We start from the raw sequence: 17,580 nt of genomic DNA on the forward strand, positions 1-17,580 counted from the left end.
GATGGCATGGAATCAGACACATCATGAACTTGGCAAAAAATGATCTGGCCTGTGTGACCTTGCAGGGTAAAGTCATTCTGACCTTTCAGAAGCAAGATCAACGGAACAGAAATGTGGTAGAAAGATGGAGTCTGCTCTAACATCTTGTATTAAAGGAACAGCTCACAGATAAATCATTTTGTCATCATGATTTCACACTCATATTGTTCCAAACCTTGACTTTTTTTTTCAATTACAGTAAATGGGTACTGTGGCTTTCAAAATTCTTAAAGGATGCAAAAACACCATTCATCGTGCAGTAAATGCATGGAAGGAGCAACCAGAATGAGCAAAATTCTCATCCAAATTTTCGCACGTTAAAAAATAAATACGACCTTGCGTTTTGCCTCCGAAACTTTCCTCCATCATAAAAAATTCGGATCAGGTTCAACTTTCTGCATTTTCGCATGAGAGGATGACGAATACTCAAGAAACATTTCTTATTGTAATCAATGTTGAAAACAGTTGTGTTGCTTAATGTTTTTGTCATAAATTATTTTTGTGATTTTTTTTATTTTTGTAACATTTTCAATTCCTTTACTGCACTTTTGATCAATTTACTGCATTTTTGCTTAATAAAAACACCAATTTCTTTAAAAAATAAAAACCTTTTGAGCAGTAGAGCATGTTAAACATTTACCCAAAATAAATTTTAAGACTGGAAATGAAAATAGAATATTTCAATTGGAAAATATTTCATTTTTCATGCCAAAATATATTCTAGTGATTTATTTATTTAGCGGTACAGGAATGATGACGATGTTAATTTTTAAGGAAAGTATTTCTGTAATGAAGGACTGTACTGTAAGTCACGAAAAAAAGACAGTGCAGGAAATTTAATGGAACAGGATTTATGTGCAGTATGCCAGCCAATCAAGTGCACGGGTTACAAGCATGCACACACTTCCTAAGATAAGCACCTTAAAGTATACAAATGCATTTTCAATGTTCCCTTTGATGTCACTGTATCTTTGGGGTAAACGTTGTTTGCATACCTCAGCAGGATTGTTTCAGTAGGGATTTTTAGCATGCAGCGGCTTTTTTCCAAGCTGCGTGTTTGTTATGCTTGGCATTGCCCACACCTCGCCACAGCCTCCCAATCCTTTGGTGATTAGGCTGTTGATATCGGCTGCTTAATGACTTCCTGCGTTTGTGTGGGACCTGAGAGGTGTAGAATTAAGCTTCTGACAGTGGTGAGGGATGGAAGAAGAGATCGAGAACAGCAATTCCTCAGCGGAGTGCTGCGTCAGGGGATTGCACTGTCAAGGACGGTCAAATGCACACTAACAATACAAAGTCCTTGATTTATAATGTCAAACTTACAATGTAAATCCAGAGGTTTGGTAACCTTTTTAATGGGTTTGGCTCATTAATGTCTTTACAAAGAAGATTCACTTTATAGAAAATGAATCTCAGGAGATAAATAGAAATACTTTATGGTCCCAGAGGAGAAATTCAGTGAAACTTTTTCTAGAGAGATAAGCCACTAAAATGCACATAAGCAATCGATGCAAATAGCAATATTCGTACTCCTAAAAATTAGGACCCCAAAGTCTTGAATAATATAAATATGTTACTTTCCTAGGTGTAACTTTTGTAATTTTCAGCAGCCATAGCGTCACATGATCGTTCATAAATCATTATAATATGTTGATTTGCTCAAGAAACAATTCTAATTATTGTCAATGATGGCCAAAGTTGCTGCTGCTTAATATTTTGGTGGAAATTATGAGTATTTTTGGTCACACTTTATATTAGGTGGCCTTAACTACTATGTACTTACATCAAAAAATAAGTACAATGTACTTATTGTGGTCATATTGTATTGCAAAACACTTTTGCTGCTATTAAGGTGGGATATGGGTAAGGTTAGGGACAGGTTTGGTGGTATGGGTAGGTTTAAGGGTGGGTTAAGGTGTAAGGGATGGGTCAACAGTGTAATTATAAATTTAACTACAGAAACTAATTACATATGTAATTACATATAGGTATTTTTAAAATATAAGTACAATGTAAAAACATGTATGTACACAATAAGTGCATTGTATCAAATGATTAATTTAAATGTAAGTACATAGTAGTTAAGGCCACCTAATATAAAGTGGGACCGTATTTTTTTTTCAGGATGCTTTGATGGTAAAAAAATTTAAGAGAACACCATTTATTTAAAATCTTTTGCAACATAAACTGTCACTTTTGAGCAATTTAATGCATCCTTGCTAAAATAAATAATGTATATACACAGTATTTTTAATGCTTTAATACTTTTAAAGAATAAATGTAATAGTTTTGTTCCTGTAGCATTCTGAGTGGTCTCAAACCATAAAACTGACACAGAAAACAAATATTTCTAATTATTTTATATTTTCAGAAAGTGTGCATTTACCCAAGTTGGAATATTGTGTTTTTAACAATGTAAGGTTATCACAATACATTCTTAATGAACTCTCTATGCAGTAGAAGATAGAATGTGCCATTTCAATGTGCATTCTGAATTGTTTTTCATTTCAAGTACATATTGTGTCCTTTTGTGTACTTATTACAATACACACTTGCATTACAAGTGAAACAATTGTTATCAGTAGAGAAAAATGTACACATGTTGGTTGAGTTTTCAGGCAACACGAGTTAATTAATAATACAGAGCAGCAGAGGAAGGAGGCAGGCAGTGTAATTTGAGTTTAATCTCTAATGTAAGGAAATTACATTCAGAGTTATTCTTACCTCACTGTTTCCATCCGCCTTCGACAGGAAGCTCAGAACTTACTGATATTAAATCTTTCTTTTCAAAATGACTTAAAGCCTTGTGTTCAAATTATCAAATATTGATGGATCATATTAAAACAAGAATATTGCTAAAATAATAAATCTCTTAACAACCCCTCGGTTACAGGAAGCCAGAAGAGGAACTCCTTAAGAGCAACAAAGACGTCAGAGCGGCATGAAAGATTTTCCAGACGGTTTGATATGCTTGAGGAAAGATGTAACTTTTTTTTTCTTTGATCCGAGAATAACTTTAGTGTTGACAAGCGGGTAATGGTTTTAGGTTTGACTATGACAACATGAAGTCACATCATGCTTTCATATTGTGCCAGAGGCTTTGGTTCTTCCCTCAGCTTCGTACGAGTTACCAAAGCAAGGATTACTGTCTTAGTTGTTGACAGTAAAATATTTCAACCAGACTTACTGTATTGTCGACTACGGATACAAACCTGATACTATGAAGCTATCGCTGAGAACCCGATGCAATTGTTTTGCGCCTATCAACATGAACAGAGAACTCAACCTGCGCTGTAAACGCCTTGTAGGATCTTCTCAGATTACTATGTCACAGCAAAAGATGAGAGAACAATGAATTACAAATAAAACATTTTCCCACAAATAAAAAATGGTGACAATTTGCTTATCCACTCCCTGCTGGCAGAGACGTATAAACAGACATGTGGATGTTAAGCAGAAGAGGATATAGGCCCGGGAATAACTGTTTAGTTATCCATGGCATATCCACAGCGGTTTGTTGTCTCGTGCGCTAAGCGAAACAAATCGCTGCATAATATGCAGTGGAGGATGGCAGAGGTAAATCTGAGGCTTTGAGAGAATGATGAACACACAGCTGAGCGCGCGCGCACAGACTCAACGGAGGAAGTGGATCCTGGGGTTCTGTCTCTAAACGCCCACTGTGCCCCCCATTAGCAATGAATTGTAGTTAGTGTTCATTAGGGCACAGATGCCTCTCTGTGGGCTGGTGGGAGCCGCTAGTCCTGCACATTGATCACGATGTGTTTGGGAGCTGCTACCTCCAGTCCTGCCCTCTGCCCGCTGTGAGCTGTAAATGTGACTCTGGGAAAATCAATCGTCCGAATTATTTCTCCACGAACCCTGAGCAGGTTTCCAAGTAAAGGAAACAAAAAGATGACATGTAGATGGTAAAAGGTCAAATCTGAACATTATGTTTAAGGCCAGACTGAAAGCAGAAATCTTTGCAAAAGATTATCAGTGGAGAAAGATGGAAACGGACGGTGTATTTATGTTGTGCCTGATGAAGACATGACTGGTTGAAACATTGCGCTGTTTGGTTGTTTTTGAAGCTGTAGCCTACTTTAAGTGTGCACTTTATTTGTGTTAAAAATGTTATATTGTTGCAATTACATTCCATGATACCTCTCTGAGGTATGGGGGAAACATCCACATTTTGTTACAAATGCAATCTCTAAAACTCAATTAAATATGTATTTTGAAACAAAATTTTTTAATTTTAACAGTGTACAAATTGTTTACCCTACAGAATACAAACATGTAAACATTTTATTATCTATTGGTATTTAAAGTTTATTTCAACTGTTGTAAAGTGGAGGGACACCACTTGCCACCACAAATGAAGAATGACCCAAATTTAGTTCACAAATAACTAAGTAATGAAATTTAATTGTTATCGACAAACAATAAAAAAAAAAAAAAAAAAAAAAAACGCCGTTAGTAACTTACTTTTCACGCCATCAGTCTTCGCACTCTGAATATCCTCCCGTTTGTTTTGCTCATTTTGAGTTAGATGTGAATAAATTCATTGATTTTCGCAAGATGTTGACACAGGAACTGCTGCAATCGGAGCAGTCTTTGGTACAATATGGCAATGCATCGTTCAGTGCGATTAGTGAACTGATTCAGATTCATTGAAAAGAATCTGGTCAAAAAGAATGATGATTCGCTCACGAATCGGACATTGCTATCATGTTTTTTCAGTGCTCTTCTCTGATTCTTCAGTTATCTATTTTTTCAGTTGTCAGTAAAACTAAAACATTTAGAATGTAGCAAAAGAAAAGTTTAACAAAATAAATCTCTCATTAACCATTAACCATAACTCTTCTCCTGCGACAATAAGTCGGTGATGATTTCAAGTATCAATTTGGTCAGTCTAATTCGAGAATGAATCGTTGAGTGCAAATTGTGAATCGGTTCAAGGTATCTTGGAGAGGTGAGGTATCCAAGTCGCAACATCTAGCTACTGGTGTGCCTCAGGGCTCAGTTCTTGGACCACTTCTCTTTTCTGTCTACATGTCATCACTAGGTTCTGTCATTCAGAAACATGGCTTTTCATATCACTGTTATGCTGATGACACTCAACTCTACCTCTCATTCCATCCTGATGATCCGACGATAGCTGCTCGCATCTCAGCATGTCTAACAGACATTTCTTGCTGGATGAAGGACCATCACCTTCAACTCAACCTAGCTGAGACAGAACTGCTTGTAGTTTCAGCAAACCCATCACGTCATCACAATTTCACCTTCCAGTTAGGCTCATCAACCATAACTCCTTCAAAAACAGCCAGAAACCTTGGAGTTGTGAATGATGATGAGCTGAATTTCTCAGACCACATTGCTAAAACTGCCTGGTCCTGCATATTTGCATTATACAATATTAAGAATATCAGGCTCTTTCTCTCGGAACATGCAACACAACTCTTTGTTCAGGCTCTCGTTCTGTCCAGACTTGACTATTGCAATTCTCTCTTGGCAGGTCTTCCAGCCAATTCCATCAAACCTCTACAATTAATCCAAAATGCCTCTGCAGGATTAATCTTTAATGAGCCGAAAATAACGCATGTCACACCTGTTCATCAATTTGCACTGGCTCCCAATAGCTGCTCGCATTAAATTTGAGGTATTAATGTTTGCCTACAGAACCACCTCTGGCTCTGCACCCTTTTACCTAAATTCATTACTTCAGACTTATGTTCCCTCTAGAAACTTGCGTTCTGCAAGTGAGCGACGCATTATTGTGCCATCTCAAAGAGGCACAAAATTACTTTCACAGACTTTTTCATTAACTGTTCCCATCTGGTGGAATGACCTGCCCAACTCAATCCGAGCAGCTGAGTCCTTAGCCATCTTCTAGAAACGACTAAAAACACATCTTTTCCATCTTTATTTGACCCTCTAACTCTAGCACTCTCTATTCTCATTTTAGTTTATCCATCTGCCTTCTTTTTATAAAAAAAAAACAAAAAACAAAAAAACACACATACTTTTGACCCTCTATGAGTTGCATATTTATTTTTTTAACTGCTAGCTTTTCTTGTAAAACTAACACTAGCTTTCTTTTTTTCTATTCTATCTACTTGTTTCTTATAAAATAACAAAAATCAAACAAACGAAAAAAAAAAAAAAACCTTTGTGTACTGCGTTAGGCTAACCAAGACTTGTAATAGCACTTGCATGTTGTTGCTCTTTTGTTGGTTTTGATTGCTTCTAATGTCCTCATTTGTAGGTCGCTTTGGATAAAAGCATCTGCTAAATGACTAAATGTAAATGTCATGAAATGTAAATGTTCAATTAAATAAATCTTCTCAAATGAATATATTGCTAATGCGTTTCGATCTGGGTCACAGTTGGTTCATTTAGAATAAACTGACACATAAAGACCTTCTGGAACCAAAACATTGGTTCATTGGGTCGGTGATGGTGACTCGAAAACAGCTGCAACTGGATCAGGCAAAATCAGTCCAATTCGAGAATGAATCATTCAGTGTTATTTTTTAACCGATTGAGCAGGTTTGCCACAATAATTCTGCTCAAATAATTAATCCTTCACAAATCAAACATTGCCATTCATTTACATCTGTTCGTAGCTCTCAACTTCGAAATAAAGGCAAACTAGTAGTAGCTATTAGTTAGCCTAGTATTTTAAATATTGTTATTTAAATGCTTGAATAATAATAAATAAAATAAAAAACAGATAAGCGAAAAATGTAGCCTACAGGAAAAAAACAAAAAAAAACAAACATATGTCCACCACTATTGCTTATCCTAATAGCTTATATGTAGCAAACACACATTTTGTGTTAAAGAGTCAGATAACCTTGAGCTAGAAGGGAAGAGGTCACAATAAGCAAGTGTCCCATCACGAGATAATATATTTGAATATAATGAGAGACAGTGCATGAAATTACACATTTATTTATAGGATGACGCCTAGTGTCTAAATGCCATTTCATTTGAATAGAGCCTAAACTAATGTGCTCTACCCATAATATATGATGAATTGCCAGTAACGTAAAATAGATCAATGTTATGTGTGATGCTGATTGTTTAATAAATCTCCTCAATGACTGATTATGCTGCTTTTGATATTGACACTTTATGGCTGACATTTTCTAGTGCACTCAAAATCACGCTTAGATACTCCTGATGAAGACTCCTGATGTGAACTCTATCATTGAACACTGCATCAGCGGTGAAAACCATATCAGTGTCAAGTCAATAACAGCAGTTTTGATGGTCCTAAAATCAATCACTGCAGTGCCAGTGAAGACTGATGTCTGTATCTGCCTGAGGAATATTCACAAGCTGTTACTGATGTCTCTCATCTGCTCACAACAGTGCTGCTGCACATATAATAGGACTGATATGAGGGTTGTAATTCAGTGATAGAGATAAAAGCCTCAATGATTTGATCACATGTCTCCTTAGGTGATATAAAGATGCCCAGGTCCACCCAGCAAGGTGCTTACACAGCACAAGTTATGCAATACATTTTGATCATCTTGCACTGTCAGGCCGATGTCAGGGCCCATTTCATTAGCTTAATTTTCATATTCCAATGCTGCCATGTTCCTGAAGCAAATGATGAATTGCCTGAGATCTTTGTGAGGCGATTTCTCTACAGCCCCCTGAGGATCAACTGAATGACTGATATAGAGGAACAAGGCTGTTTCTGACAGCTTATTACATCCACAAGCAGGGGTCTAATAAGGTAAACAAAAGAAGACCTGCATATTCAGTGAACAGCCATGAATGCAGGAAATACCAGATGTTATCCACTTAATTCATTCCTGATTTAGACAAAAAGTGGGAGGACTCTTAAAATTAATGTAAAACTGCTATTGTTATTCAGGTTATGGAACGTCTCCACAACGAGGCTGAACTGCAAGGAATGAAGAATAAACTAAAGGTTAGGTTAGAATACACTCAGAATATTTGAAAGAGATTAACATAAACAAGCAGAGGTCAAGGTCTGATTGGCCTATTTGATGCACCTTTATTTATTTATTTAAATATACAGATATGTAAGGAATAATTTACAATGGGCTTTTGAATTATTATTGTTCCATTTTTGCTACACTTAGTTGCCACACCTCAAGACATTGTTCAGATATTTTATTTCAAGACATTTGTCAGGTTTTTGTCCTTAAAACACTCCTAAATGTAATTTTAGAACTAGTAACGGAGGCTTTAGGCATTGATATGCTTGGGGAAAAGGTAAATATTAAAAAATAATACACACTGTGATTTAAATAGGAAAAATATATAAAGTCTTCATATAGTTTCTCTTTTTTTTTTTTTTTTTTTTGTATAGGCTTTAAGGAAGGACATTTGAAATAAATAATTTGGTGAGCTAATATGGAACTGTAATGCGGTCAGGACCAGTCTTTAGCTGTGTGTTTCCTGAACACCTTAGAACTTTTGTCACCAATTTATAACATATTATAATATATTAGATTATAGCTATATTCTGATGTACTGTACTTCTATTACTATTACTAACAGCCTTTTGTCACACTTTTCATTCAATAATAACTAGTCAACCTGGCAAATGTCAACAAGATAAATAGAAATACTGAAGGATAGCTGTCTCCAAGTATTAAAGGCATCCTTGGTGTTTGAAGTCAAACGAGTCCACCTAGTGGATGAACGAAGGACACATAATTTCTCACTTTAAGCAGAGCAGACATAGAGTACCTGATGGTAAAATATATTATTTGATGTTGGATGATTGTTATGTGGACTTTGTAATTGATTACCACATTCTTAACAAAGAAGAAACCCCAAGAGAATGCACTGCACATCATCAAATGTCAAATATGAAAGATTCAAAAAACAATTTGTCGAGCAACCCTAGTGTACAATATATTTAGAAGCAGATACAGATCAAACAGACACTTCAAAGACCTGCATCGTGTCTCTTTTCTTTAACAAAAGCCCTTAGGCCTCAGAAAAACTAATTAAATCTAGGGTGGTTCTACAAAGGGGAAACTACTCTGTTTGCTGCAACCAAAACAACATAGCATCATAACTCTATTCTTTTGGATTTCTCTGCAGCTTTCAACACTGTCAACATCCATGTGTTGAGATGTTTTTATCAGCTGTTTGGACTCTCATTCTGATGGCACCCATTCACTGCAGAAGATCTATTGATGAGCAAGTGATGTAATGCTAAATTTCTCCAAATCTATTTGAAGAAAAAAACTCATCTACATCTCGTATGGTAAATTTAATATATAGTAACGCGCTGCAACTTCAGAAAACACATGCAAATAGAAAAAGAACCAGCAAATCAAGAAAACATCTTCATCAGTTTGACAGCAGGTGCTGCAAATGCTCACAACACAACCAAATAAAGAATTTTATTTGCAGTGCGTTTCTTTGTGTGGTTGTGCTGTGAGTATTTGCAGTGCGTGTGTTGTCAAACTGATGGTGTTTTCTTAATTTGCAGGTGTTTTTTCTATTTGCAGTGCGTTTCTTTATTTTTTGGTGTTGTGAGCAATTCTAGCACATGTGTTGTCAAGTTGATGAAGTTGTTTTCTTAATTTGCAGGTGTTTTTTCTATTTGCAGTACGTTTCTTTGGTTGTGCTGTGAGTATTTGCAGCGCATGCGTTGTCAAGTTGACGAAGTTGTTTTCTTAATTTGCAGGTGTTTTTTCTATTTGCAGTGTGTTTCTTTATTTGTTCGTGCTGTGAGCATTTGTAGCGCATGTGTTGTCAAGTTGATGGAGTTGTTTTCTTAATTTGCAGATGTTTTTTTTCTATTTGCAGTGCTGTTTCTTTATTTGGTTGTGCTGTGAGTATTTGCAGCGCGTGCGTTGTCAAATTGACAAAGTTGTTTTCTTAATTTGCAGGTGTTTTTTGCATTTGCAGTGCGTTTCTTTGTTTGTTCGTGTTGTGAGCATTTGTAGCGCATGTGTTGTCAAGTTGATGGAGTTGTTTTCTTAATTTGCAGGTGTTTTTTTCTATTTGCAGTGCGTTTCTTTATTTGGTTGTGCTGTGAGTATTTGCAGTGCGTGCTTTGTCAAGTTGATGAAGTTGTTTTCTTAATTTACAGGTGTTTTTTGCATTTGCAGTGCGTTTCTTTATTTGGTTGTGCTGTGAGTATTTACAGTGCATGCGTTGTCAAGTTGATGAAGTTGTTTTCTTAATTTGCATGTGTCTTTTCTATTTGCAGCGCGTTGAGCTCTCTCGGCCATGGTAAAATTTTTCTTTTTGGGTGAACTATTCCTTTAAGTCACTAACATAAATCACAAGTTCAAACTGATTTTTTTAAATCTTTTAAATTTAGATAATTCAATATTTATTTTATATACAAATGTGGACTCAGTGCAAACTATATCAGTGTATCCACCTTTTCAAGTAGCTACTGTATATTTTAGATACATAGGCCTACTGTAAATTTGATCAGAAATATAGTAACAGAAAAACAGGGAAAAGAGCATCTTTTTTATGGAAATTTTTAAAAAATGGGGGGGGGGGTATGTGTTATGATTTTTAATATACATTTTAACGTATTTATTATCAATGTATTTCCTTTTCTATTTTTTAAAAACATAAGCAATTAAAAATATATTATAACCGATTGCATATTCTCAAGAATTAGTTAAAGCGATTTTTGCACTTTATTATGGTCACTTTGGCTAGAGAAGGTCTGCTAAAACATTTTTGATTTGTTTTCAAATAAATATCTGATCCACACATCTGCCTCAAGAAATCAGCCGCCAGAGGGCAGAATATATCACAAATCCAACAATGACATGATGAAGTCAGAGGTGCTGCACTGTTTTCAAAGCAACTTGAGGAAATATAACTCTTTGCGGTACTTGGTATATTGGGGAGTAATTTGTAAAGAGTAATTCGTCACACATTCACACATTCGTTTTACATATTCTATACTTGTCATTTAGTATTACATTACATACTATGCATATGAAAGGAGAAAAGGAGAAGAGTGAAGAATAAGAGACGAGTAACCTTGAGTACTCATGTGATTGGCTGACCGTTCTTTTGTCTCTGTAGTTCCACTATAAAAGCTCTGCTAACGGTTCTCTCATGTTCTATCAGCTTGGAATACTGCGCACCATAAGGATCTACAACTCATCATGATTTTTACGCAATGGATGAACATACCTGGATATTACCACCTATAAATTCTGCCAAGTAACCTGTCTGGTTTTAGATTTTCTGATTAATAACTACTCCGAAGAGTACTTTTTCTCCCAACTATTGGACACATTTTTGCGCACACTGCACACCATGGCAAATACTTGCATACAGTTCACGGGTTTTGTGATGAGTTTTGTTGGTTGGATCGGGCTTATCATCGCCACTGCCACTAATGAATGGGTAGTCACTTGTAAATATAACATGAACACCTGTAAGAAGATGGATGAACTGGAGGCCAAAGGTTTGTGGGCAGACTGTGTGATCTCTACTGCGCTGTATCACTGCATCACACTCACGCAGATTCTCGAGCTACCAGGTACGTGTGAAATAATACATTAATAATGTAATAAACACTTTTTTGTTTGTTTTTTATTTGTAGTAAAGATGAAAACCATTACAAAATAATGCAGTTTCAGTATTTAACACATGAGCATAACGAATGGTTTAAATAGTTCATTAAATAAAATATCAAACATGAAATAAGTAAAATTTGATCTTTCAAAATGTTTTTAAATAATGACTATAAAAACTATAGCATCTTTACATACACTATTTGTATGTGTATAAATAACTCACATATCTAAATATAGTTAATTAATCTAAAATGTATTTAATTGAATTGTTTTAGTATTATATTATGAAATCGAGAATAAAATGTTTTTTTTGTTTTTTTTTAAGCGTACATCCAGACATCTCGAGCGTTAATGGTCACGGCATCAATTCTGGGATTGCCTGCTGTCTCGCTCGTTCTCATGTCCATGTCCTGTATTAACCTCGGAAGTGAACCAGAAAGCGCCAAAAACAAACGATCAGTGCTTGGAGGAACCATAATACTGCTGACTGGTAAGCTTGTATTTGTATTGGTAAAAAATTTAGCTCATATTACGCTCAGAAAAAAGTGCAACAACATACTGTTAGTATGGCATTTAGTAATCTGTAGAGATGTTTGCTCAACATACAAATATTGGCCTACTGTGACAAAGAAAATAATTTCTGTAATTATGAGACTCTGTGGACTCTTATCTTAAACTCTTATCTTTAAATATTCTCATATATATAGCCAGATTTCCTTTGGCTGAATAAATCTGTAATCCACAAAAAGAGCCAGGATAGTTGTTGAAGCATTCTAATGTGTCTTTTTCTCACTTAAATTAATGTCATAATACAACATATAACAAAAAAGGCTATAATTTAATGTTAAGTGTGCTTTTTCATATTCAGCTTTTTGCGGCGTCGTCTCCACCGTGTGGTTTCCCATCGGGGCCCATCACGAGAGGGGCTTGATGTCCTTCGGCTTCTCCCTGTATTCGGGCTGGGTGGGCACTGCACTTTGTTTGCTGGGAGGCTGTATGATCACCTGCTGTTCAGTGGACACCCCTGCTACATACACTGACAACAATCGATTCTACTACTCCAAACAGGGCCCCGCTCATTCCGGCCCTGCCTCCACTAACCACGCCAAAATTGCTCACGTGTGAGCTTCGGGATTGCTGCTTAGATCTGATTTCTACTCCTGTTTTTGCTCTCTGTCTCTTTCTCCACTGTTTCTTGTTTCAACAGTCTCTATCTATAGTGGTGATTCTTTGGATAGTTATCGTACAGCTGAACTCTGACCTTTTGACACGGCAGCAGGGTTAGTCACCCAAATGCTATAAAAGAAAGGACAGTTACTGGTGAAGGACCTGCAATGAAGGATTCAGCATTTAAAGGGTTTTCTACTGATTCTGCTCAATACAATGTGCCTTTCTAAGTCCTATTTTTGTAGTGAGAAATTAGTTTTTGCATTTTTATATGAATACTAACAGTATTGCCAATGTTGTTTTTATTCTAAATCTTTCAGTTTATTTCAGTCTGTTTGTACAGCTATATTTTCATTTTGATTAATTTCAGATCATTTCAGAATAGCTGTCCAAAGAAAACTACACCAAAATTGGACCAAAGCAGTAATTATTTAGCAATATTATTTATTGTAATACTTGTATGCAGTTTTTATTAAGTTTGTTGTAATAAACAATGTTGTCCAAGTGAAAATGCCTGTGAAATTGTGGTTTTTGATTATAGGTAACATGTCATTTTTATAAATAAAACCCTCTGTGCTGGGAAACTGAACTGAGTTGCTCTCCGCAGGACTGTATACTGTTGAGAATGCAGCGTCTGCTGTCAGATGCCCAAGCCAGTGTAGTGCATCATCATTAAACCTCTCATTTATTCTCACTAAAAGCACTCGAGATGCACATACAATTCAGGCATCCAAGACATGTACGCATATCGATTTCTCTTACTCCAATGAGAAACTCACCCATTACGACCAATGGGCAAGTCAATGACTGGCGCACAGCGCTGATTAAAGGTTAACGGTCACATTTGGCCATAAAGGAAGATTTATGCTCCGGTTGCGATGAGTCTCCGTCTTTGTTCTCTGGTTAGGGTCCTTGCACTGAATGCTTCCTGTGATACCTGGAGTTTCAGTAGGCATACAGTCACGAAATGGCTGAGGATATAAGCAACAGGAGAATGGTTTTATACATTGTGCCAAAAAGAAAACAGCAAATTTAACCACTATGAATTTATCTGTGTAGGGTGATTTTTAGATGTCAAATATTGCTTTTTCGTAGATCTTATATGTTAAGTCTTTGGTTAGAGGTAGTTTGGGGTGAAGAAAATTCAATGAAAAATTGTATTGGAATCTACAGTATTTTTCTTTTCCAGATTTGGCTGCAAATAACAACCTAACAGCAGAAGGAGAGACAGACGAAGCAGAGATTGATCTGAACTAGAAGGAATCAGGAAGATGAAAAGTTATTGTTAATACAGCCTTCATTGGAGAGAAGTTGTTTAGCACTTTTTTTTTTAAAGGGTCATGAAACACAAACACATTTTTAAGAGGTTAATAAATACTGTGTGTTGCAGATAATATACACAGTACTTTATTTGAAGAGTAAAGTAGATCATTTAGGAATTTTTGGTCTATTTTAGTATTTGGTGTCATGAACAAATGAGTCCCCTAGCATAAATGTGTCCGCCTAATGATTGCATTGGCTGAAAGGCCTTTTAAAGTGAACTCTATTCAGTGCCAGATTAGAAAACCTACACACTTGGCTCATGCTATATGTTGTCTTAATTATGTAAATGTGACTAATTACCTTTACATATTTTTCTAATAATTTCACAAAGCTGTAGAGTGTCAAATATTCCTCATTCTTTAACTGCTCAGCATACTAGCTTAGCATACCACTAGCCTGCTAGATTAGGTTAATACATCTATCATCTTTAATAATTTAAGAACATACAAATAATAAAATGTAACAATCAAATATTTAATTTAAAATATATTTAATTTAATAAACACCTGTTGTACATTATAGCAGGCTACAGTAGTGAACTGATAGCATACAAGATACGATAATAAAGACTATTCCCACGTGCGAACCCATTTGTTAGGGGGAACCCAACTATTCATGGCATCAGATTTTAAATCAATATTGAGTCAGAATCAACAGGATGGGACATTTTTGTTAACTGAAGTCTTTGTCAGATGTCTCTTTCCACTTCTGATTAATGGTGGGTTTCATGACCCTTTAATGTTCTTTGCATAATTTTAGAAAGGATATATCAGCATTTGTACAAACATATGACAACTTCATTCACTAATCAAAGTACTGTAGGGGTCAATTTCTTGCAAGAGAATAATCACATTCTAATGTGAAAATACAGCAACCGTGACTCACTAATTTTATCGTGACTGTGTTTTCCTTGGAAAACTGATAGTAGCTTAAAATTACAAAATTGTGTATTGGTACCTAATACTCCAGTAAAAAAAAAAAAAACTGATTAAAATCTCACAGCATGAGACTAACCTTGAACTGACCAGGAAAAATATGCCGTTTCCAGAATGTTCTGAAAACAGCAAAAGGCTTCTTACAGGAAATGACTGATACTTTGAGCAGTGAGTTAATATCACATTTTGCATAAGGATTAGGATGTGCTAGTATTAAAGCAACAAATATGTTTGCATAAGCATAAAAGTGCATAATATTTACATGTTTTTAAGCATATAAGGAAAATCTAACTATCTACCACACACCATCAAAGCATTTACCGTCATCCTCGCATCCAGGATTAGCACCAGGATATTTTGCATCAGAAAAAGGGGAGGCTTCCCCCCAAAACAGTGACAATGATGTACAATATAAGGACATCACATTTAAATCTGATTCAGGCTGATGACAGATGACACAAATGATGTCCTATGAGTGCCTCATAGGAATAACATTTATGAAGACCCTCCCACTAAAGGAGTGTGCTTCAGGTTGTGTCGATGTCTGTGCCATACAGACAGACAAGTCTGAACTGTATGAGTTGAACATAACAACATGCTTTGAGATCTCCAAACCATATTGTACTACATCGACCACCATTGCGGCAATGATAATGGAACAGTACGTCTTGATTTGTTCATCTCATTCCTCTGCATAGCCAGCGGCGCCCCTCCCAGTATGACCATGTTTGTTTTGTGCTCAGGTACAACCCTCGGATCGCTGTTATTCTAGGCTCGGCGCTCCACCCCACAGGAAACAGAGCAGCCTGTACCGCTTACACAAGCCACCCATGTGAAGATATTTATTACCTCTGATTTCGGGTTGTGTGAGACCGCCTTAAAGCAAAAGGAAAACCAAGAGTCATGCTTATCTGATCTGCAATAAATGACTTTCATTGTTGCATGGAAGCAATATTAACATCTCATTACACAGTGCAACGGGAGAGCAAAACCACAAGTAGAAGAAACAATAAATAGATTCTTTAAAAAAATCATTGAAACTAGAATACATCCACTTCATACCAAAATATACAGCAGAAACAAAGATCAGGGAAGAGAAGGGAAGCCAATCTCTACATTTCCTGAACAAATACCGAACAAACTACGATAGCAGGAAAGATAGTTCACAAAGTACAAACACTGTACCTTTTCTCAGAGACAAATAACAAATAGTAGCTGACTTTAAAAGCAATAGTGGAAACATTTTAGTTTTTTTTACAGCCAGATTTTTAATCAAATATTTCTGTATGTAGATTTTAATCGACAAATGAAAATTCTGTCATTATATACTCACAAACCTGACTTCCGGTGAACTCTTAAAGAACTGTTTTTGTCCACAATGAAAGTCAATGGGATCCAAAACAACATCACTGATTTCCGTTGTATAGACAAAAAACATTTTCCTAAATATCTTACAGATTTGGAACAACATGAGAGTGAGTAAATGCTGACAGAATATTAATTTTGTGGTGAACTACCCCTTTAAAACCTTGCCCTGTTTAAGTCTATACTTATGTGCTAACATTTATTTAAATCACAACTACGAAATCAAAATCCAAACGTTTCCAGTTACGTTTTTAGAAAGAGGTCATTAAAAATATATGCTTTCACCACTTTTCTTTAGAAGTTCTTCTGAACCCACAAAACACCACCAGTGGTGGCTACGCTACCCCAACGGAGAACCTGAAGGTATGAAATGCCTGTAAAAAAATACTTCTCTTCGATACCTCGTGTCTCCACACTGTTATATGGTGTTCTACTCTACGGAAGTAAAATGGTGTCTTTTGTCGGATACAGCAAACAAAGGTTGCAGACTTTGGCTTGCTTTGTAAACAGAGGCCACTCGGGAATAGGAGGGTTCGAGGGGGTGTACGGTGGGCAGGCTGCTACCCTCGTCTCTCAGAATGCTACATTTGAGCGTTACATCAAGTCTTTCAACGGTCACCACACATGCAAATACTCACAAACATAGCTTTACTCTGGGCCCGTTTGTTCTGAACATGCTACACATTCAGCAAAATGCCACGGCAAAGACAAATAATCACATCATAGACCAGATGCAAGGAACAAAACCAACCCAGGCCCCAAAATGAAGCTCTAGAGCTAATGGGACTCAATGGACACAGCCTGCAAATCATTTATGGCAACTCAATTTTTAGTTTTTTATCATTTCAACATATTTTAGGGAGACACATTTAAAGCAATATGGCATGATGTGCTCAGTGCATTTTGAACACATGTGGCCTTTCAAATGTATGGATTTGAGGCCTGGCTTGGTTGTTTTTTGTTGTTTTGTTTTTTTGCCTCTTTCGGCTGGCAGAGCTGTAGCACAGATAGAGTTAGACTGGACAGATCAATTGAACGCCACGTGAATTATGGGGGAAGAGCAGAAGAGCACAGCCAGACAAAAAATTCACAACACACTTCCCACCACATGCTAATTTCACTGCCTCTGTTTTCCTACACCTCTTCTCCTTTTTTTTTTTTTTCAGCGGACACACTGACCAGCCGAG

General features: G+C 36.3%; 1 protein-coding gene across 1 annotated transcript; it reads left to right on the forward strand.

The window, feature by feature from the left end:
- Positions 1-10,856: 10,856 nt before the first annotated feature.
- Positions 10,857-13,444, forward strand: LOC306845855 (claudin-11-like). The gene is made up of 3 exons (XM_079378843.1): positions 10,857-11,566; positions 11,929-12,093; positions 12,472-13,444. The coding sequence occupies exons 1-3, from the start codon at positions 11,341-11,343 to the stop codon at positions 12,726-12,728; spliced, it is 648 nt and encodes a 215-aa protein (XP_079234969.1). The 5' UTR covers positions 10,857-11,340; the 3' UTR covers positions 12,729-13,444.
- Positions 13,445-17,580: the final 4,136 nt, after the last annotated feature.

The sequence above is a fragment of the Barbus barbus genome (genome assembly GCF_936440315.1).
Source record: "Barbus barbus genome assembly, chromosome: 26".
NCBI classification, from domain to species: Eukaryota; Metazoa; Chordata; class Actinopteri; order Cypriniformes; family Cyprinidae; genus Barbus; species Barbus barbus.

Coding starts and splice junctions, on each gene's coding strand:
- LOC306845855 (XM_079378843.1), top strand. CDS start 11,341: ATGGCAAATACTTGCATACAGTTCACGGGTTTTGTGATGAGTTTTGTT. Junction 11,567..11,928: donor GCAGATTCTCGAGCTACCAG/GTACGTGTGAAA, acceptor TTTTTTTTTAAG/CGTACATCCAGACATCTCGA. Junction 12,094..12,471: donor AACCATAATACTGCTGACTG/GTAAGCTTGTAT, acceptor TTTCATATTCAG/CTTTTTGCGGCGTCGTCTCC.